The sequence below is a fragment of the Leptonychotes weddellii genome, chromosome 4, assembly GCF_054177405.1.
Source record: "Leptonychotes weddellii isolate Sample4059 chromosome 4, ASM5417740v2, whole genome shotgun sequence".
NCBI classification, from domain to species: domain Eukaryota; kingdom Metazoa; phylum Chordata; class Mammalia; order Carnivora; family Phocidae; genus Leptonychotes; species Leptonychotes weddellii.
In genome coordinates, this window is record NC_138372.1 from 100,288,565 (window position 1) to 100,312,695 (window position 24,131).

General features: G+C 37.3%; 1 protein-coding gene across 1 annotated transcript in view; it reads right to left on the bottom strand.

Annotated features, from left to right (window-relative positions):
* The window catches only part of PXDNL (peroxidasin like), a 422,439-nt gene that overhangs the window by 190,686 nt on the left and 207,622 nt on the right, over window positions 1–24,131 (bottom strand). Inside the window, exon 3 of the mRNA XM_081817119.1 lies at window positions 17,279–17,350. Coding sequence (XP_081673245.1) covers window positions 17,279–17,350 — 72 coding nt within the window. The remainder of the gene's footprint in view (window positions 1–17,278; window positions 17,351–24,131) is intronic.

Here is a 24,131-nt window from a genome sequence, read left to right on the forward strand (position 1 = left end):
TCTTTTGCTTAGATGATCTGTCCATTTCATTGAGGGGTTGTTAAAGTCCCCCACTATTATTGTATTGTTGTTGATGTGTTTCTTTGCTTTTGTTATTAATTACTGTATATAATTGGCTGCTCCCATGTTAGGGGCATAGATATTTATAATTGTTAGATTTTCTTGTTGGATAGGCCCATTAAGTTCAATATAGTGTCCTTCCTCATCTCTTATTACAGTCTTTGGTTTAAAATCTAATTTGTCTGATATAAGGATTGCCCCCCCCCAGCTTTCTTTTGGTGTCCATCAGCATGGAAAATTGCTTTCCACTACCTCATGTTCAATCTGGGGGTGTCTTTGGGTCTAAAACGAGTCTCTTGCAGACAGCCTATTGATGGGTCTTGTTTTTTTTTATCCAATCCAATATCCTGTGTCTTTTGATTGGGACATTTGGCCCATTTACATTCAGGGTAACTATTGAAAGATATGAATTTAGTGCCACTGTATTGCCTGTAAGGTGACTGTTACTATATATTGTCTGTGTTCCTTTCTGGTCTATGTTACTTTTAGGCTCTCTCTTTGCTTAGAGGACCCCTTTCAATATTTCTTGTAGGGTTGGTGTTTGCAAATTCTTTTAGTTTTTGTTTGTCCTGGAAGCTTTTGATCTCTCCTTTTATTTTCAATGACAGCCTAGCTAGACATAGTATTCTTGGCTGCATATTTTTCTCATTTAGTGCTCTGAATATCTCATGCCAGTCCTTTCTGGCCTGCCAGGTCTCTGTGGATAGGTCTGTTGCCAATCTAATGTTTCTACTATTGTAAGTTACAGATCTCTTCTCCCGAGCTGCTCCCAGGATTTTCTCTTTGTCTCTGACACTCATAAGTTTTATTATTAGATGTTGGGATGTTGACCTATTTTTATTGATTTTGAGAGGGATTCTGTGTGCTTCCTGGATTTTGATGCCTGTTTCCTTCCCCAAATTAGGGAAGTTCTCTGCCATAATTTGCTCCAATATACCTTCTGCCCCTCTCTCTCTTTCTTCTTCTTCTGGGATCCCAATTATTCTAATGTTGTTTTGTCTTATGGTATCACTTTTCTCTCGAATTCTGCCCTCATGATCCAGTAGTTGTTTGTCTCTCTTTTTCTCAGCTTCTTTATTTTCCATCATTTGGTCTTCTATAGCACTAATTCTTTCTTCTGCCTCATTTATCCTAGCAGTTAGAGCTTCCATTTTTTATTGCACCTCATTAATAGCCTTTTTGATTTCGACTTGGTTAGATTTTAGTTCTTTTATTTCTCTACAAAGGGTTTCTCTAATATCTTCCATGCTTTTTTCAAGCCCAGCTAGTATCTTTAAAATCATCATCATTCTGAACTCTAATTCCAACATCTTACTAATGTCCATATTGATCAGGTCCCTGGCAGTCGCTATTGCCTCTTGTTCTTTTTTTTGAGGTGATTTTTTCCATCTTGTCATTTTGTCCAGAGGAGAATAGATGAATGAGAGAACTAAATGCTAACAGAGTAACAACGTCCCCAGAAAATATACACTAAACAAATCAGAAAAGACCTGAAACCAGGGGAAAAGAAAGGGAAAGAAAGAAAAAAGAAAAAGAAAGGAAAAGAAAAAGATAAAAACGAAGAAACAAAAAGAAAACAAAACAAAAAAAGCAGAATATGATCAAATATCATCAGGCTGGTGCATAGATCAGTGCCACACACTAGATTTTGTGCGTATTTTCGTCTGATAGAAGGAAGTGCCTCCCCAAATTTTAAAGATGAAAAGCTTATATATGTACAAAAATAAGGGTTAATATGAGGAAGGGTTAGAATATGACTGTAAAGATGAAAATGAAAAAGATTTTATAAAAGGAACTGATAAGAAGTTGGTTGAAAAAAGAAAGAGGAGGATTAAAAAAAAAAGGGAGAGAATGTGATCAGGCAGGAGACTAGAACAAAGCCGTACCCTAGAGATTTAGGGTATATTTTTGTCTGTTAGAAGAAACTGTATCCCAAAATTTTAAAGAGAGGACAACATATATATATATATATATATATATATATATATATATATATATATATATGCACCAAAAATAAGGTTAACTACTATGAAGGGATAGAATATGACTAAAAATGAAAAATAAAAAAGATTTTTTAAAAAAGGGATTGATAAGATGTTGGCAAAAAAGGGAAAGAGAAAAATTTTTAAAAAGTTAAAAAAAATTAATTTTTAAAGACTAAAGAATCATGGGAAAAAAGCCATGAATTCTATGGGCTATATTCCCCTAGCGCTGGAGTTCTGCCATTCTCATTGATCGGTAAACTTGGTCTTGGCTGGCTTGTCTTGCTGATCTTCTGGGGGAGGGGCCTGTTGCCATGGTTCCCAAATGTCTTTGCCGGAGGCGGAATTGCCGCACCCCCACCCAGTCCGGGCTAAGTAATCTGCTCGGGTTTCCTCTCGGGAGCTTTTGTTCCCTGCAAGCTTTCCTCACAGCTTTGGAGGACGAGAGTGAAAATGGCAGCCTCCCAATCTCCGCCCCAGAGGAGCGGAGAAGTCGGGGCCCCACTCCTCAGTGAGCTCCCAGAGAAAAGCAGTCAGTCATTCCCATCTCCCCAGTCTCCGGCCGCAGTCCGTGCTCACCTGGCCTGTGACCTAGCATTTCTATCTCTGGTGCACGACCCCCTGTGGAGTCTCCAAACCCACCAGATCCCTGCGGTGTGCTCCCTCATCGCTCCTCCCCGGATCTCCCGCTTGTTGGGTCCCTGTTGGAAGAGCAGTGGCCTGACTGTGCCACGGATCACGGTTTATGGCAACCCAGAGATGAGAGCCCACTCTTTGGCTCTGTCTCTGCAGCTGGCGTCCCTGCTCCAATACCTGGGAGCTCTGCCACACTCAGGCACCCCCAGTCTTTCTGTGACCCTGAGGGTCCTGCAACCACACTGTCCTAGTGAGGGTTCCACCTCCCACTTAGCCACTGGAGTGACATCCCTCAGAGGAGCAGATTTCTAAAAGTTCCAATTTTGTGCTCTGCAGCTCTATCACTTGCCAGTAGCAGCTGTTGGAGGCCCCTCCCTCACCATCTATCCTCCCACATATAGCCTCAGATTCAATTCTCTGCACGTCCTGCCTTCCAGAAAGTGGTAGCTTTTCTGTTCAGAGAGTTGCTGCTATTCTTTTCTTCGATCTCCTGTTGAGTTCATAGGTGTTCAGAATGCTTTGATCCCTATCCAGCTGAATTCCTGGGACCAGACGAAATCCAGGTCTCCTACTCCTCTGCCATCTTGCTCCTCCCTCTAATTAGTTTTTTTTAGGTGGAGGATATACAGGTATTCAGCCATTTTTCCACTGCTTACAACTTTTCAAATTAAAATTTTGAGAGAAAATAAAAATAAAAAGGACTCAGGTGTTTAAGATATTAAATTATATGCATGTTTTAGTCCTTTCAAGTATTTTATGATACAGACACAGAGATAAACACATGTTTTTTAAGCAAACATGACAATTGTATGTGCCCCTATGAAGGCAAATAAAATTCGATTTACTTAAAAACGTAATACAACTTAGTATCAATTATTCCTTTGTATCCCTTTAAGGCAGGATGAGGGGTTAGTCCAAGATGGGAAATGCTACCTAAAAATAGCATTAACCTTAAACTTTTGGAACTCCTGAATATATTATGAGATTGTTTTTATTATATGCATTAATCATAACTTTTAAAACCCATAAACTATTTTAAACATTTTTAAGAGATTATTCTATTTAAGTAAGATATGTAAATCAAAATAAAGATTATTGCTCCAGTAAAGCTGAAAACTAATTTAATTTTATAAAGCCATATTTTTCTTCAATAATAAATCAGAGATACATCATCATAGAACTTCTCCAAAACACTGGTTTGAGACAGTTTTACTAAAAAAGTGAAGATATTTGCTTAATAAATAATGTGTTTAGATGCTTTACAGAAAATGGCACAAGTTTTTGAGGATGGTTTTGCTACCCAGCATCCATCTGCCTTCTTCTAACAGCAGCGCTGAAAAGTCTCAGGGATGGCTTTGATGGAATCAACTTCTTAATTATGTTGCTTACACCCAACTCCAGGCATATGTAAATCAATGACTCATTCCACTCTTCTGGCCATAGCGACTGGCTCAGCAAAGGACTTGAGCTAATGAAACATGAGGGGATGTTGCTAGGCTTCTCATATATAAAAAAATTTCATCTATCTTACTCAGGAGTCAACAGGAGAGTCCCACTCTTTACCCTGCCTAAGGTGGTGTGAAGGGTCTGGCACAGAAATTTTACTAAGTCAAGGGGGAAACATGGAGCTGCCAGGATCCACCAGGTAGAACTTCTGGATGAACTAGACCTAAGAGATGGCCCATTTGAGAGATGCAAAGAAACAAAACCCTCTTTAACCCTTTGAGCTATTGGATCAAACCAGGCCTGATGCCTGCATTATCTCTACAATATTTCTGCCCATCTGAGCAGTTTCATTGTTTGTTTATTTTGTTCTATTGCAGCCAAGAAAATCTAAACTGATATTATGTTTAAAAAAAGAAAGGACAAGGAAAAGAAAAACCTCTATTTTTCTATTTTTCTCTCTCTTCATCTTCTTTGTCTCTGAATTCTTCACAATGTCTTCAGCAACATGAAAACCTGACAAACCTGAAGCTTTTTATTTTTAAAAATTACCACCATGAGAAACAATTTCCTGTCACTTACCCTGCTTTTCAAATACATTTTCTACTAACAATAGTGCATATTCACACTACAAAATCACATTTAACTCACCAAGTCATTTCAATATCCAAACTAGAATTAGTGAGGGTCAAGCAGTAGGTTTGTTTTATAACTAAAACATAATTATATTGTTAATACTGTTACATAGTATATATCTTATAACTAAAACTTTGTTTTATAACTATGCATATACAATAGTCTTTAAATGGGCAAAGTTCATGTAGCAAACACATCTATTCTTACTATATGGAGGAAAAAACTAAAGTTTCTTCTATACCCTAAAACTGTGTTCTGAATTATTTCAGAGGTAATAATCCATAATTTTCCAAAGATCTTAAACAGTAATAGAAAAATGACAATTAAAAATTATATCATCATTTATCTCTGTCCCTTTTCTTGCAAATCTTCCAGATAATTTAAATTACTGAAAGTAAAATTGTATTTATTAACATGTATTAAGTATTCCAGAAATACTTTCATTTGAAATTCAAGTCTGGCCTTTCAATAACAAATTTATTTCAGTTCTACAATAATTGGAGCCAAGAGCATAATCATAATTTTTGATCAATATTTAGTCATTTTGGAAATAAAGTTTTATAAAATTGCCAAAGATAAGCTCCAAAAATACAATCATCAGCTCAGAGACATCTTTACAGATTCCAAAAAATATTTTTAGATAACAGATATATATGCAAAATTAATACATTGATAAAATTTATATTGATATGATTCATTGAATGTTTACGCATCAAATGAAATACACTGTCAATAATGCCATTTCCAGAGATACTGTTTCCTACTGTTAAAATAAGAAAACCTAAAACAATGTCTAAAACTTTAGAAAATCACCTACATATCATCTATAAGATTCATTATAATGGAAAATTTTCTGGAGTTTGAGTTACAGAACATGCTTTTGGAGCACTGTCCTCAAATGTTAATCTAATCTTTGCTTAAATATTTCAAGGTTGTCAAATGAAAGAGTATTGTTTTCAAAACTAGAAGGCAAAAATGTGAGTCTGGACTCAGTGTGGAACTCTCAGAAAATTCAGCTTATAAAGATACATTTCTTTATGTATGTAGTTAGGATATTAATACATCAAATCATAAGTCTATTGTGAGGGGTCAATGAAATATTTATAAAAACTCTATAAGACACTATGCAAATGTGTAATACTGAACATTAATATCAGTACAGAGTTTGGCTAGTGGGTGACAATCAAGAGATGTGTTGAATAAATGAATGAATATATAAACAAATGAAAGTATTCAATCAGTAAACAATTGCATAAAAAGAAATTTGCAAGTCTGCTTCTGTCATATACCCAAAAGATTTGAAAGCAAGAACTCAGGCAGGTACATTTATAGTAATGCTCACAGTAGCATTATTCACAATAGCCAAAAGGTGGAAACAACCCAAATTCCCAACAGATAATAGATAAACAAAATGTGGCATACCCATACAATGGAATATTATTGAGCCTTTAAAAATTAATGGAATTCTGATACATGCTACAACATGGATGAAACTTGAAAACATCATGCTAAGTGAAATAAGCCAGACACAAAATCTAAATATTGAGTTATTCCATTTATATGAGGTACTTAGAATAGGCCAATTTATGGAGACATAAAATAGAATAAAGATTACCAGGGCCTGAGGAGAGGGAAAAATGGGAAGTTTTTGTTTAATGGGTACAGTTTCTATCTGGGATGATGAAAAAGTTCCAGAAATGGAAAAATACTTATGATTGCACAACATTGTATATATGTATATGTATGTGCATATATACCTAATGCCACTGAATCATACACTTAAAAATGATTAAAATGATAAATTTTATGTTATTTATATGTTACCACAATAAAAACAAAGAAATTTTATCATATATTGGAGAATTGTGATTATTAGTTATTTCTTTTTGTGTGTGTCAAAAAAAACCCAAAACAACATACTAGCCCTTACTCCCACAAATGGGGTCTAATGGTAACCAGCATTCAAACTTCCACTTCAAAGGCACAGTGTGGAGAAAATCTGTCCTAACATGTACTGGTGGGCAATGGCATGTCCTATCCAAGAGGCCCTGAGGGCCTGATGCCTGGGGAGGAAGATGATGGGAGAAAGTGCACTTGTGTAGGCCACTGGGACTCAGAATCCAGGTACCCTGGGATGGGTCCCTGAGTTGGGACTTGGGGGATAGACTGGCCCCCAGTGGGGATCTCTGAGGGAACTCATAGTGATACCAAGGTCCACCCTACTCCAAAACATATTCCCTGTTCCACTGAAGCCAGATGTCATGGAACTCCTTACACTTGATTCTGGGGAGGGCCAGGAAGCCTGCTGATGAGAGATTGCTGGGAGACCCTACTCCCGCAGAGGCCCTGAGCCTCTTTCCAGCAGAGATCCACAGGGGTCTGACTCAAACTAACCCCCCTAACCCCCAACCCAGGCACCTTGAGTGCAGTGTGTGAAGAACTCCCAGCTCTGGAAAGATGGCCTGCTGGACTGGGGCTTCCCCTGAACACACAGACTTAGAAGTCAGGAAGGCCAAAGGGCACAAGGTGCACAGGGAGGGAAGAGCACATGTTTAGGTGATCTGAAGTAGAAGCTCCCAATGACAGAGGCAGGATTACAGATAGTTTGGGCCAGAGAGGGGACTTTCAGGGACACATGGGTTAAATTTTAAAAGGAAAAGAAAAAGTATATATACTGAAAAGACACAAAGTGTTTATAAAGATTTCTGTCTCTGAAAAGGTGAAGTAGAAATCCTTTTTCATAGTTTTCTCACTAAGCACAATTTAAAAACCTAGATGTTACAAATAAGACAAACATAAAAAGACTCTGAAAGGTAGAAAGAAAGCAAATTTGCTAAGAATCTCAGGACTCAAGGAAGAGCATAACAATCAGTCTCTGGGTTTTCTTTTTGCTCAGTCATTCAGATGTGAAGGTGAACAGCCAAAAACCAGGAAATGTCAAGGAATGCAGACAATAAAAACTCACAATAAATGAGGGAATAGGGAAGTCTAACAAGACAGAAAACTTTTGGGAAAGAACCACTCTACTCCAGCCAAATACCACAGAAAATCTGTGTCCCCATCAGCACCCATGCCAGCAAAAGCCAACTGAGGAGCTAGATCTCCACCCCTGTGAGGCTCTAATGAGGCACTTAACACTCCCGTAGTAGTATTCTTAGAGGAGGTAGGACATTCATCTCCAAACAGTGAAAATAAGGAAACCCACCCCAAGGACCTCTAAGTTTGGACTCCATCACAAACTAGCAATAAAGAGCAGACCCTTTTGCTCCCCACTGGGGTGGCATCAGAGGAGGTCTAGTGAACAGTCAGTAATTTTACCACCATGAAGCCACCCTCTCTACTTGGTGTCAGTGCAGGTCATGTGGAGAGCAATAATGAAGCATTTACACTCCTCCCAGCATAGAACATATCAGTGGGGGCCTGGTGGAAAACCAGAACTCCCAACTCTGCCTAGAAGCAACAAGGAGTCCCGCTACCACATGGATATCCATGGAGGCCAACTGGGGAACCTGGGCTTCTACCTCCACCTGACAGTAAAAAGTCAGCCCCTTCCCAAAGAAGTCAGCTAAAGCAGATTTAAATAAGATTCAGAGTCTCATAACTTAATACCCAAAAAGGTCCAGGTTTTAACCAAAAACTACTCACCATAATGAGAACCAGAGAGATCTCAAACTTAAGGAAAAAAGATAATAAATAAATGCTGTTATGGATGAAAGTGTGCCCCACCCCCACCCTTGATTCATAAGTTGAAGCATTACCTTTTTAATACCTCAAAATGTGACTATATTTGAAGATAAGGCTCTATAAAGAGGTAATTAAGGTAAATGAGGTTATTAGAGTAGTCCCTAATCCAACATAACTGGCATCCTTATAAGAAGAGATTAGGACACAGACGGAAGACCGCCGCAAGATAGAGAGGTGATGGTCATCTACATGCCAAGGAGAGGGAACCTTAAAAGAAGCAACCCTGCCAATCCCTTGATCTTGGACTTCTGGCCTCCAGAACTCTGAGAACATAAATTTCTTCTGCTTAAGCCACCCAGTCTGTGCTTCTTTGTTATGGTAGCCTTAGCTGACTAATACAAATGCCTACAACAAGAAAACAGTGAGGTTAGAATTCTGTGATAGAGATTTTAAGAGTCATAAAAATGTTTCAGTAAGCAATTACAAACAAGCTGGAAACAAAAAAATAAAGCTCAGTGAACTAAGCGGTCCATCATGAGCTGGGTGTTATCTGACCCACCAAGCCCTAAAGTTGGATGTGCACAGCAACACTTCATCCTCGAACAGAGGTAGTATATACATGATCAGACCCAAGCAGGCCCTAAAGCCAAAAACAAAGGACATAAGGAAGTTCCCTAAAAGCCCATGGCCCTATTCCTGCTACACCACTCTCTCTCTCCCAGCCTGCAGCTATAGCCTCATGGGGAGTTTCCTAAGATCAGTGGGTTGAAAGAGGAAACTCAGGCCTAGGTATGCATGGTACTGCATGATATGTAGACACCACCCAAAAGTGCAAAGCTGCCACACTCTCTACCCCTACCACAAATTCCTTGTTCCCTCCTCTTTCCCCTTTTATTCTTCATAAGGCATAGAATTACCACAATTGTGTCCCTGATAAAATTAATTACTTTGTCCATTTTTCCAGTCATAAAACCATACAGGCTTGTTGCACAGACTAGTGATATTGTGTACTGCTCACACACACATAGTAGGTGATAATAAATAATAGATCTGTGATGTGATCTCAGTATCAGAGTCAGGGAACAGGAAGGAATCCCAGGAAGACACAATACCAGTATAATCCAGTAACTGTGCTCTGGCACAGGGTTTGAGGAGGTGATCATCAAGAAAGCTGAAGATGTAAGTGAAGTCAAGTCTTGTATATGGTGTTAATTCCATTTTACTTCATCCAAACAGCAATGGGGAGCCATTGAAGGACCCTTAGAAGAATGGTGTGATTGAGACTTTGTTTTAAAAAAAGATGACAGGTTGTCCCTCAGAGACAGAAGAGGAAAAGCTTGAACAGAGAAATGAGGTTTTCTCATAGTCAGGGTTATGAGTAACAAAGATTAAATATAAGTCATCATGGTGGGCATAGACAGGAAGGAAGATACAAACTGCTAAAGCAGAATAGACAGAACTTGACAACTAACTAGATATAGTGGGAGAGGAATTGGGAGGAGGCCAGTATGATGCATGGATATTTAGTTCAGAGGACTGTATGAGTCTGTCATCATTTCCCAAAATAAGAAGCATGTTTGAAGGGAAAATAAGTAGCAAGTTTGAAGGGAGAAAGATAATTTAATTAAGTTTAAATCATGTTGAGTATGAAGCTCCTATGGGACATGTCAAGTGTGTGTGTGTGTGTGTGTGTGTGTGTGTGTGTGTGTGTATTTGAAAACATAAGACAATTTAGGCTCAAAATAGAGATTTGTGAGCCAGGGCATCTAGATAATAACTGATACAATGGAAGCAGGTATGTTCAACCATAGTATGAAAAAAAATAGAGCCTGGGACAGAGCTCTAGGTGGAGTCTGAGACAGAGCAGAAAGAACAGTGAAGGGAAGACCAGGAACATGAGAGTTGTCACTAACACCAAAGATATTTTCAAGAGTATGAGTGGTCAACAAAAGGAAACCACTAGATATAATTAAATATAGCATACAATGGAATATTTCCAATATGTTTAACAGTATGAATGGCTTTTGTCAGAGAATTTCTAGTAGTGTGGTAGGAACAGAGGCTGGTTTGGAGTGAGTAGAAGTAAGAGGTAAACAAGTAGAGACAGAGAGCTTGGTATACAAACCTCCCCTTCCCCATTATTTGGCCTTTGTCAAACTTGCCAACCTTATCTCTCATCATACTCTATTTGGGCCCTACAATCTAATCATTAAAAGATAGTTGCCATTTCCCAAATATACTAGACCATGTCTTGACTTTTCTCACAAATCTTCCCTTCAAGATTAAGTTAAAGCACTGTTCCTTCCATCAAGTCTAACCTGCCCCCAGACCTATGTCTCCCAAGTAGATATGACCTCTTCTCCCTTTGTGAACACAGTACCCATTGCATAAATCTACCCTGGTGACTAAACCTGGATATGTCTGATTGTGATTGCAACTTGGGCCTCACTCTTGGAAGCCCAATGTCAATGTGATGGATTGCAGAAATGGCCGCAAGTTTCTCCCCATCCCTGGATTCATACCCTTTTGCCAGATGATTCTGCTGCTTTGCCCTTCAAGAGGTGGAATCCATTTCTCCAGTGCTTGAATCAGATCTTGACCATGTGGTTTGACTTGGGAAATGAAATGCTAACAAATATGACAAAAAAAGGGCATGAAAAGCTCTAGATGGCACTAGGGATAAGATCACCGTAAACAAGCACAGTCTAGCTGGCTAGAGAAAGAGACCGCATGGAAGAGAAAGCCATCCCAGCTGACACTGGGCAATTGTCAGATATGTAAGTAAAGCCATCCTATAGCTTCCAGCCTCAGCTGAGTCAGCCTAGACCAGAAGATCTGTCCACTCAACCCATAAGTCAATCATGAGAAATAGCAATTCTCTATTATTTTAAGTCACTAAGTTCTAAAGTAACTTGGTACACAGCAAAAGCTAACTGATACAGTGGACAAGAAACCCTATGGAAATTTCATTTATTTTGTTATATTGTCATTAATGCTCAGGGAGTATTAACAGAGAAGCCAGAAATGGTGAGAGTTGTGTCTTTCAAGTTCACAGTATTAAAGGTGAGATTCTTCAACAGCACTCACTTGCTCAAGAACTCAACATTTGTAAATTGCCCAATATTCCCACAAGAATATCTTTTTATCTACAGGTTGCAAAAGGAATGTGATAGACTCCAAATAAATTCAGAGACTAGAGAGAGATGGAAAAGGCCAATGCTGAGTATACAATTGCAAATGACATATTCAGCCAAAGATCTAAAGAAGTTGAGTCTGTGCAGAGGGAGTAGAATTCAGAAATAGGAGTTCATGAGGACAATGATGACAAGAGATGGGCTAGGGGCAGAAAGTTATAATTCAGAGAAGAAACTTTGGGAACCAAACCCAGAAACAAAATTATGGATTTTAATGTGAAATAAATTTCCGCTATAAATACTACCAAATGATACTCAGTGTATCTCAAACACGAGCAGACAGGCAACAGTTCTTACTGTATGGATAATTTTTTTTTTAAGATTTTGTTTATTTGAGAGAGAGAGTGAGAGAGAGAGCATGAGAGCGGGGTGAGGAGCAGAGGGAGAAGCAGACTCCCCGTCGAGCAGGGAGCCCGATGCGGGGCTCGATCCCAGGAACCTGGGATCATGACCTGAGCTGAAGGCAGACGCTTAACCAACTGAGCCACCCGGGCACCCCGATAATTTTTTTAATTGTTAATGCTCATCAGTAATGAGATCAGTATCACTTTGCGGATGCCAAGATGTATCTGAATAAATAAAATTTTATTTTGGAGTTTATCATTAGATTAATTCTAACTTGGTTAAGAATAATGAATACCAGAGAAGCTCTTCGTAACAGTTACTGGTCTGTTAACCTAAAGAAAAAGGTTTTGCTCTCAGTTTTTCAATACATCTAGGTCCAAAATTCAGCTAACCTTAAATGAACTAGTTTCCAAAGATATCTTCAAACTGTCGTAGTTTTTCTTGTGACTCTGAAGGCAAAATTTGTCCTGAGATATTCAATTTGTTTTGGCCCAAGGGAATCAATGATATGTTTTGGACCAAAACACATTAGAATTTCAGAAGAGTTCAGAAATGCTTTTGTTTTAGGGAAAAATAATGTGCCCTCCTTCGTGTTGGCAGGGCAAAACTGCAATTCTGTAGTATATCTGGTCTAATAAAAATTAGCCTCCTGAATGAATATACATGCACTAGAACTACTTTATGTAATATAAACACTTGAAATCCTTGGGAAAAGACACAATATAAATAACTGGTATACATTTCTGAAAAAGCTAACACATTTAATGGTGTTATCTCCCTTTTCAAGAAATAATGAACTCAGCATAACTAAAAGTATTAATCAGTCAAATATCAAGCATTTATTGACCACCTTATGTTCTCCTATTTAGTCAACATGTTTTTAATGAGTACTTACTTCCTATGTTCTAGATGATGGGATATGTGGTAAATAAAGGGAGTATGGCCATTTTCCTTCACAGAATCCAGTGGGAAGTCAGAAAATAAGTTTAAAAAAATAAGGGGAAAAACATTAACTGTTATGGTAGACATGATAAATGAAATAAACAGGGCACCCTGATAGAGAAAAAAGGAGGTGAGGGTTAATTGACCTAGATAGAACGAGTCCTAGGGAGATGACATTAAAGCTGAGACAAGACAGAAGAAGATCACCAAGGAAAAACCAACAAGCAGCATGTGACAGCCCACGGGAGGTGGGGGCGGAGCACTTACTGTGTTTGGAGAAATAAAAGAACAATGGATCAAATATAAAAAGCAAAGGAAAAGGGCACCTCGGTGGCTCAGTCGTTAAGCGTCTGCCTTCAGCTCAGGTCATGATCCCAGGGTCCTGGGATCGAGTCCCACATCGGGCTCCCTGCTCTGCGGGCAGCCTGCTTCTCCCTCTCCCACTCCCCCTGCTTGTGTTCCCACTCTCCCTATGTCTCTCTCTGTCAAAAAAATAAATAAAATCTAAAAAAAAAAGCAAAGGAAAAAAGACATGAGATGGATTTACATGTATGGATGGATCAAAAACCATGCTAGGACTTACAGGCCAAAATAGGGTGTGTCACTTTTATTAAAATGAAATGTGAAGCAGGAAAATAATGACTGCTTACACTAGGATGGGTGCAGGAGAGATGGAGAAAGTGACCAAATTAGAAATGTTTTCAGGATTGGAATGAACAGAGTGTGCCGAAGTAGCATATGAAAAAGGAAGAACCTAAGCATGATGCCAAGCAGCTTGAGAATACAGGTGCTATTTACTGAAAAGGAAACAGATGTGTGCTGGAGGAGCACGCAAGTTTGGGGAAGCATAGAATTGTGTCTGAAAATTCGTATGAACTGGACAGAAATACAAGCAAGACCCTGATTCTCAAGTATGTGGCCATGGAGACCTCAACACACATACGCATAGGGAGAGAAGTGGAGATAAATGCCAAGTGTAATTAAATGTCAAATTACAGAGTAAATCCTATGAGTGACCCATCCAAAGATTCAGATGGGGTAGAAAATAAAAACTAGATTTGTGGAGGAGTGGGAATGTGGAAGGAAAGTATGAGTATGAAAGTGGCCAAGGAAGACTCAGGACAGTGGAAGGAGGCTGGGGTATTAGTGGCACAGACTGAAACAGGAATGGGGATTCCCAATGAGAAGAGCAGACAGAGAATCCCTCTCATCTGTCATAGTCATTAAACAAAACTACAATAAAGAATCCCTCCCCAGGGGAACCTGGGTGGCTCAGTCAGTTAAGGGTCTGCCTTCAGCTGAGACTCAGGATCCTGGGATCCTGGGATTGAGCCCTGTGTTGGGCTCCCTTCTTAGTGGGGAGCCTGCTTTTCCCTCTTCCTCTGCCCCTTCCCCTGCTTGTGTGCTCCTTCTCTCTCTCTTTCTCAAATAAATAAATGAAATCTTTAAAAGAAGAAGAAGAAGAAGGAGGAGGAGGAGGAGGGGAGGAGGAGGAGGAGAAAGAAGAAGAAGGAGTCCCTTTCCAGCTCTGCAACCCCACTGCAGACTCCTGTCCAAGCTGTCATCATGCATGGCAGTTCAGGATACCTTGGCATAGCTTACTACCACTGAGTTTCTGCCTCAAGCAAACCTGTCCATTCTCCCAGACTGGCCTTTCCCAAACCACAGAGCTGATCATACCCTTCCCCTACAAATTCTCCCTGACACAACACCATCTAGTCTCCTGTGCAAAGGCCTTTCCGGTCTGACTCCTTTGCTCCCAGTTACAGCTCACTCTATCCTTCCTACTGCACTCACTGCTCCAACCAACACGTGCCATCTCAAACTCAGAATTGTCTCTGTGAATGCTTTTTGCATATTATTTTCCTCAACTTGTGTTTAATTTTTCTTGCCAAAGTGGAGCAAGACAACAAAACTAGAGTATGCTTTATAGCTGATGTCATAACAGACAATGTCAACGTTGACAGTTCTTAGCTTGGTCAATGATTGGTCAATGATTCAATAATTCCTAAACACCCCCTTATTTGAAGTCTAAATTGCCCATTATACTGGGAGACAGAATTGGTCTTCCTTCTGTTCTGACACCACCACACCTTATATGTGCCCATATTACAAAACCTATTGTCCTATAAGCATGTGTGTCTTAATCCTCCAAACACATATATAGGCATTACTCATGCCTCTTCATCTTGATATACTACCACCTTCTCCATTGCCTATCCCAACATTGCCACAGACCACCTAAATAATGGATACCACCATATTTCAGGGTATTTGTGAATCTTATCCCCAAAGAGCGGATGTCTGCTCCAAGCATTTTCTCTGGATCAGCTCGCAGAATGATAGTGGATGGCCAGCTTAATCTTAAAGTATTATTGACACAAAGTGGCAGAGTTAGGCCATCTTCGATTGCCTCAAACCCTGACATTTTCTTCGAAACCTTACAATTCCATTTTCTTCTCATCCAGACAGGTGCTGTCTGAAATGAATAGGTCTTGTAGCCTATAACCTTCCTTTTGCTATGAACTTCTCTGATTTGAGAGGTAATCCTTACTTGTCAATGTTATTGAAAATATGGAAAGATTTACTTCAGTGGTCACATGAATGTGTTCACAACCTATTGCATAATGAAACATTTATAATTATCCTTCCCCTTTCCTAAATACAGAAGATTTGTAACTTTCACTTAATGAGTAGTGTGTGAACTGGCTGAAGAAAATGCTTCTTACACACAGCAGATAGTGCATTTGTGCATGTAATTGATCCAAGCCACAGCAATGTTGAATGTTCATTTTATCCAAAATTAATTTCTTGTTAATAACTGTCATTTTACTAGATTCTTTCATTGAATATTGCAGTAGTAATGAGGTTTTTTCTAAGCCATTATTTACAAAGTTATAAAGTTTTTGTTTTATGTTTTTTATTAATTTGCTTGTTTTACTGTAAGGGTGATACTCCTTACATGCCAATGAGCAAAGAACCATAGAACCACAGGACTGAGGTGATATGCAGGGGGGTAGAGCTCCTTCATTTATGAGAAGCTGATTTCTCACACCACCAGTCGAGAACGCTTGAAGCACTCTTAGTAATGTTTCTCACGTGGAGATCAAAACTGACATGCACCTGCTAAGCATGTTAGGTTAGTCATCAACAATTAGGACAGCAAATAGAATGGAACAATTCCAAGAAGGAACCAGCAATTTAGGACCGAGTGATTAAAAAAAAAAAAAAAAAAAAGCTGTAGAAGGTCTTGCCTGGTAGGCTGGGGTATCTCAGTTGAACACAAAAGGCTATAAGGCTCCAGAGCTGAGGTGTAATATGAATTCCAGTGCTACAGAAAGATGCTGTGATCATTGTAGAAATGAAATGGGAGCCAAAGGGCTAGGATAGCATCTTCTCTTTAAAAGAATAACCAACTTTTTACACAAAATACTTAATGAAGTACAAATGGGCATATTTGTGTAAAAATGTTAGTTACCTCTTGAAGGTTCTTCAAAAGGAAAGTTGCAGCATTCACTCTGTGCTTAGACAAATGTCCTAGTTTCTTCCTTCAGCCTCCACATAAGTGTATCAGTCATGACCTCCCAACTTGCTTACCAGCATGGACTAGTTTCTGAGTCAAAACAGGGACTCATTTAAAATACCTTTATTCTCAGGGCACCTGGGTGGCTCAGTTAGTTAAGCATCTGCCTCTAGTTCTGGTCATGATCCCAAGGTCCAGGGATCGAGCCCCACAGCGGGCTCCCTGCTCAAGGAGGGGCCTGCATTTCCCTCACCACCACCCCCCCCACACTCTGCTTGCTCACTCTCTGTGCTTTCTTTCTCTCTCTCAAATAAATAAAATCTTTAGAATACCTTTATTCTCATTTACTTGTTATAAACAAAAGAGCACCTCAATTGTCAATGATCATATTTGTGAGCTAATTTTTCCAAAATTTGGTTCTTATCCAGGTTCATTAAAGTTCCTAGTTGCAGTGTGTTCACTGGCTTCAGAAGGTCTTGGATGGCTGAGTTGTTGATATAAGAAGCTTCTCTTGGATCTATGCAATTTTTGCAATTATCGATTAGATTTGAATGTGAAAGTTGGGCAAACTATTTTGTTTTTATTTTTCTCCAATTTAGAATTTTTGTGGCAGAGATGAAGGGATAAAAATGTGCATAAATATTCAAATGTGCTTAGATGAATAATCTGTTGAAAGCAACAATTGACTTCACTTAGAAATGTTCAAATGTGTTTTGTATAAAGGTTGACAGTAGTTTTCAAGAAGATGAAGAATTACTTTAGTTAAAACAAACAAAAAGGCAAAAATAATCTATCAACACCATAAGTTATTGTTGTTCTTTCTTGCAACTTACAGATAAAGCAAATTTTCAAGTCCTTCAAAAGCATGTCTGGAAATCTGTCTGATTTGGTTGTTGTTCAGGAGACTGGAAAAACAAAAACAAACACAAATTCCAGAATGAGAAACAGATTCTGCAAATATTACAATAATTCTACTAGAAATAGTGATTACAGAGTTGGAAAACATTTACAGATATGTTCACTAAATTTACAAATTTAAAATTTTCTATTCAACAAAGCTATATTAAAATGTTAGTTTGTCACAAAAGACTTCAAAAATAATTTATATTTATTAAATTACCCTAAAATACCCCTAAAAGAGGACTACAAACCCTAGGATAAAATTCCTGTTTTCCTGAAGCCTACCATTTAAAAGGAAAATTATCAACATAGTCACAGGAATATATTTCTAAATAAACAGATGGAGAGTTATATACACTCAGGCTTAAGCATTCTCCTTGGAAAAATAAATATCACTGCTCTTGGCAAACAGTGGACTCTCATTGTGTATTTGTTGAACAGTCAAACTGAGAGTCAATTACACCATAGGAAGTGAGGCTCTTATTATAGTACCATCAGATGGTCCAAAACTGACTTCTAAAAAATCCAGGGGAAAAATAACAGGTGACAAAAATAAATTGGATTTGAATAGTAAAACAAGTTACAGAAAAATCGCCTCTCCTCAACTTTGAACATTTTAGAAAAAGCACTCTGGCAAATAAAAATTATAAATTTTTCCCTAGTAAATACACTTTAAATTTCTTTCAAATTTAAATTATTGTGGCATGTCTAAATGTACAGGGAATGTCTACTAATTGAATTGGCACACATTTTTCTGAATATCCTATACCATTTAAAAACTCCAAAGTTTCTAAAATCTACTGCCAGAGTAAAATGCTAGAGGATTCACTTTTAGTGTATTATAAAATATTTGTTTTGTGCTTTTTTTTTTTTTTTTGTATGTCTTATTAGGGAAACAAGTGTTTCGGCCAGTGGAGCAGGTGATTATTTTACTCATTATACACACAGAGACAGCCCAGAGACCCTATTCAGACATGCTTCACCTCTAAAGGTTCATTCACACAATTAATTCCCCAAATAGCATTTGAAGGCACTACCCAACACCCCACTTATGGTACCAAAGCCACTCCTTGCCATTTACGCCTAGTGTTCTGGCTATCAGGGAGGCAGAACAATCAATCTACAGTATGCATTAGAGCTGAGGGCAAACAGAGATAATGTCCATTTTTATGGATAATTCTTAGCTTCAGTCAATGATCCCATCAACTTTATAGTCTACCATGTGTTCAAGAAATTTTTTAAGCTAACTAAAAGCAACACACTTAGTTAATATCTAGTTAATACCAGTCACAAACATTGTCCTGAGAAAATTTATTCAGTTACTCTCTTTGTACATTCTTAATCAAATATTCAAAATCCAATACAACACTTGCTATAGATGCCCAAACTACCACTATACATCTATTGTTATTTGAAGAATGACTATTCTACCCCACATTTTATTAAATACATGCACCACCACATATAAAAAAGTATATGTATGTATGCACACATGCACATATACATATATTTATATGCATATGTGTGCACATAGATATAATGCACATGTGTACACGTAGATGCATATTTGAATGTGTATACGTGTACACATGTGTGCATACATGTGTATATACATATACTACACATGTGTGTGATTTGTGCAACTTCTATGTGATATGTTTGTATGTGTGTTACATGATATGTATATACAGTCTCAATCTCATCTGAACCATAGAATATGGGAAACTCTTTGACTATTTTCTTAATTGTCCGAAGGATGGTGCCTAGGAAAGGAGCTGATCCATTTAACACAAAGGATGCCTTTAGTCATTAGTGCTCATTCTCTTTCAGTACCAGAACTGAAAAAGGAAAAGATACTATTCATCATAATTCATCTTTCTTTGGTATATAAAATGTGTTCAGTGCCTATGTTTCTGCATATTCTTACATAGTTATCTAAATTTTGGTGAAAATAAAAAAATTAAACTTCTAGGGCGCCTGGGTGGCTCAGTTGGTTAAGCGACTGCCTTCGGCTCAGGTCATGATCCTGGAGTCCCGGGATCGAGTCCCGCATCAGGCTCCCTGCTCGGCAGGGAGTCTGCTTCTCCCTCTGGCCCTCCTCCCTCTCATTCTCTCTGTCTCAAATAAATAAATAAAATATTTAAAAAAAAAAAGAACGTTTTAAAAAAAAAATTAAACTTCTAAAATTGCACTGAAATTGTTTTTACTTCTTGAACATTATAATTCAATATGAATGTTAATAATCTAATGTATGAGATCAAGCAATTTAACTCATAGGTTTTCTTGGAAATGTTTTTATTGTTGACAAGAAACAAACCCATTACAGTGATTCACAGCTGAATGTGTTTTCCAATCACAAGTACATATATCTTGTTAAGGTTTATTCAAAACATTATGTTTTCCATCAAAATATCTTTGTTATAATTTTAATGGATGGAATATTTTCCTAACAATGTTTTGGTTAAGTGATTATAAAGACTGTCATATATATTATTTTTTGTTTTACTTTTCATAAAGGAGATGTATTCAAAATTTATGACTGATTCTACTGACATTCAGGGCATAAAGCAGTATCTAACATCCTTTCACAAAAAGTCAGTGCAAGCTTGAGGAACTGTGTGGTTATATTCTATATCCTAATATTGCCTATGATGCCAAGGAGGGGAAAAAAAAGAAGCAAACCAAGCTCACTTGAAAAATGTTATACTTTTATTGGGGAAATGAAATAACTCCTGAAAACAGGAGATCTGCGATCCTGATGATCAAAACCTTGGGGAAGAAAAACCAGCAATAGATCAACGGGCCTGTGTTAATTGCATCTTGCATTGCTGAAACAGTATCTTACACACAGGATGCACACACATACTTGTATATTTGATATACATGCAAATGTGTACTGCGTGGGTGGAAATATTTTGTTAAAAAGCAATTGGCGGCTATTAGGAAAGATAAAAGCTTTTTGCATGGTTATGGATTCATCAAAGTGGAGAGAAGCAAAATAGAGCTTTCTCCTCTGTCAAAATTTCCATTCAAGATAATGTCAAGAGTTACTCTGAAAGTGAATTATTATATCTACATTTAAATACAAATAAGATAGTTTGGGGTGTTTTGTAAGTGGTAATAATGCTAATCTGCTCCTGCTTTATGTTTATTTTTCATTTGGACACTCTCCAGAAATGTGGTTCTGCTACCCTTAACATGGCAGGATTGTGCACTTCATTTCCATGCTTACTAAAGTAAGTACTCTAGGGGTGCCTGGGTGGCTCAGTCGTTTAGCGTCTGCCTTCAGCTCAGGTCATGGTCCCAGGGTCCTGGGATCGAGCCCCGTGCCGAGCCCTGCATCGGGCTCCCTGCTCCACGGGAAGCCCGCTTCTCCCTTTCCCACTCCCCCTGCTTGTGTTCCCTCTCTCGCTGTGTCTCTGTCAAATAAATAAAATCTTTAAAAAATTATAATAATAAAAATAAAGTAAGTAATCTAAAACTTTCAATAACCATAAACCGTGATACCTGAGTTATCTGCATAGTTACCAAGTAAGAGATTCTTGGCCAAAGTCAGTAATGACTATTTTTTGAAAATTTGCTACCACTAATACCACAAAAATATTATAAGCACCACATAAATCATTTGCAGTTCAAAACAGTGGAAAACAAACAAAGAAACAAAGAAAACAAAATAAAAAAGGCAAGGTGTGGGAAAGGAAAGGAAGAAAAAAATCAGGCAGATTTAAAGAACACAGTTCTTCAATTGCATGTATCAACTCTTTTTCATGCATATTTCTCAAAGGAAAAGGCAGATTTACATGTGAAATCTCTCTGTGAGTGACAAATTCTTTCACAGATCCAATAAATAAACTGCCCTCTCTATCTTTTGAAATTTTAAGACTTCAAAATTTAAATGTTCTGAAGTAAAAGAAAGATACAGATATTTGAAAATTTATAGTGATGGCCATTTGTTTCTTTTTCTGTAAATTAACTAAATAGGGACACGTGGGTGGCTCAGTCGGTTAAGTTTCTTTCATAGCTTTGGGATTTTGTATCCTGCTTAGGCTTGCCTGAATCTAAAATTACATTAAAAGCTTATTTTTCCTTAAGCTATTGTGGTTTTACTTTAATGCTTAAATATTTGACTTACCTGGAATTATTTTTTTATTTTTTCCAAATTACTTATGTACTGTCATTATTATTGGCTGACATAGTTATATTTCCTCTATGATTTGCAATGTATAATCATATATATATCTCTGACATGCACTGGGTCTATTTCTAGACAAATTACAATGGAAATATTTCAAATATTGCTGTTTTCTGTTTTATTTTCTATATAGGGTATTTCTATCTCTCTTCTTTTTTACTATTTTAATGGTTATTTCCACAGCCACAACCCCACCCCTCCACCCCACCCCCCACCCCCATGTATTTTAGGACAATTCTTCAAATTCAATGTGCTCACTTCAGCAGCATGCATACAAATTTAAAAAAAAGTCCTTTGGATACTTTAATTAACATTTAAATTTTACCATTGTGACTTTATCTAAGAATGTGATTTGTCTTTCCACTTATCTAAACTGTCTATCTAAAAGAAGTATTCTCCTTTCAGTTGAATGTGGGGGTTTTCATTATACAATCTTATGTTGACCATGATACTTTTGTCTTCTTTCCATAATGATAACTCATCTCTCTCTGACCTAATGTCATGGAATCTCTTTAAGATGTACTTTAAATAATGGTGACAATGTTTTAGTCTTTTACCCTAAAGAATTATGATCATTTTAGACTAGAAGTTTTAGAAGGGAGAAAAAAAAAAGAATGCACCAGTCAAGCGTAAACAAAGAAACAGGACAAAATACTGCTATTGTGCTCATACTTTGTCTTACCACAAAAAATTATTATTACAAGCAGTAACTAAAAATACGACGTTTTTAGATCTATACCAAAACCAATGAAGGGGTGCAGTTTTAGTAATATAGAAGGCATATTAGAACTGCTTTAAGAAACCTCTCCCCATATTATAGTAAAATGAGTATATTATCAAATCTGTAAAATCCATTATTAAATTTAAAAATTTGCCTATACATTAGATTTCTAAAAAGTTTTAGGTCTTAGTGTTATTTTAAGACACATTAATTGCAAGCTTTTTTACCATTCTAAATCTAAATAAACTATACATACATACAAGAGCTATTACGTCATCTTCCAACACACAGAGCCAATGTCTATTCCTCTGAACTCACAAAATACAAGGAAGATATCATCTTCATGCGACTTCTATTTTAGTAGAACTATAATGCTACATAAATGATCTGTGTTCATTATAGAAAAAAATAGACAATATGGACATACACAAAGAAAGTTAAAAAAAAAAGAAAAAAAGAAAAAAGACACTACTTAGAAGTAACTACTTTGGTAAATATCTCCCAAACTTTAGATAGAAGGATTCAATGTTTGTAAATTGCCCACAGTCAGATAGCTAGTATTTTTGTATTTTCTTATATTCTTGTATTATACCATATTAAACACAAATATTCTTTGTAGGATATGATTATGAAAGATATGATGACATACACTAAGTCAAAGACATTTCTCTCACCATTTATGCACATATAGTTAACAAAATTAAATCTATTTTGGAGGAGTCAAGCTATGAAATTTGAAATTACCAAACTGATAGGATAATTTTATAGATTTAATGAAATATAAAATAGGTCAGATTAAATACTATTTTCCAATTTTCCTGACCTTTCATCCAGGTTTAGCCATTTGACTGTTTCTTGCCAATCAGTTATGATCATGCTTTATGTAACATAAATTTTTTGTTAAAAAATATAAAGAAAGGTTCTAAGTTCAATAATGTGAAATGCACATATATAGTCATTATTTAAACTAATATATATATATGCACATATATAACCATGTTAAAAAGAAAATCCCAAGGCCATGTATACAGAATAATATCAATTTGCTAAGTACATTTTAAAATCGAATATCAGAGATAAGGTTCTTAAATTATGAGTTTAATAATAAATAATATTAATTATTTAATGTTGAATAAAAGAAAAATTAAGGTTAGATGCTCTTCAAAAAAAAAAAAAAAGAGGGGCACCTGGGTGGCTCAGTTGGTTAGGCGACTGCCTTCGGCTCAGGTCATGATCCTGGAGTCCCTGGATCGAGTCCCGCATCGGGCTCCCTGCTCGGCAGGGAGTCTGCTTCTCCCTCTGACCCTCCCCCCTCTCATGTGCTCTCTCTGTCAAATAAATAAATAAAATCTTAAAAAAAAAAAGATGCCAGATGCTATATCATTGTGAATTGTAGCATGATTGACTGCAGGAAACAAGGAAAATCACCTCTTGTTAAATTATTCACACCTGTGATGGGGAGCTGATGTCCTCTTGTAGTATAGAGCATCATAGAATGTTACACCTAAAGAGACTTTAAAAGTTATTTCACTTTGAATGTCTTTATTTGTTTCAACTCTGACTCAATAGTAAAACTGATGAAACGTGAGTCTGTTTCTTATCATAGCATGTTTTCAATGAAGTGAACACATGCCTTTCAGAGAGTGAGGGCTAGCAAAGTGATCACTCATATTCCACTGGGGATGCTAAATAGATGAAGCTTCATCCTCATGGTTCTTGCATAGCTCAATGACAAAACAAAACATAATAAACCTTCAGGTATATGCACTTATCACAATTAGAAATAATACTCTAAGGTATTTAAATTGCCCACAACTTCCCAAAAACCTTTCTTAACTAAAATGTGCCTTATACAGCAGAAGAAACTTGCCTT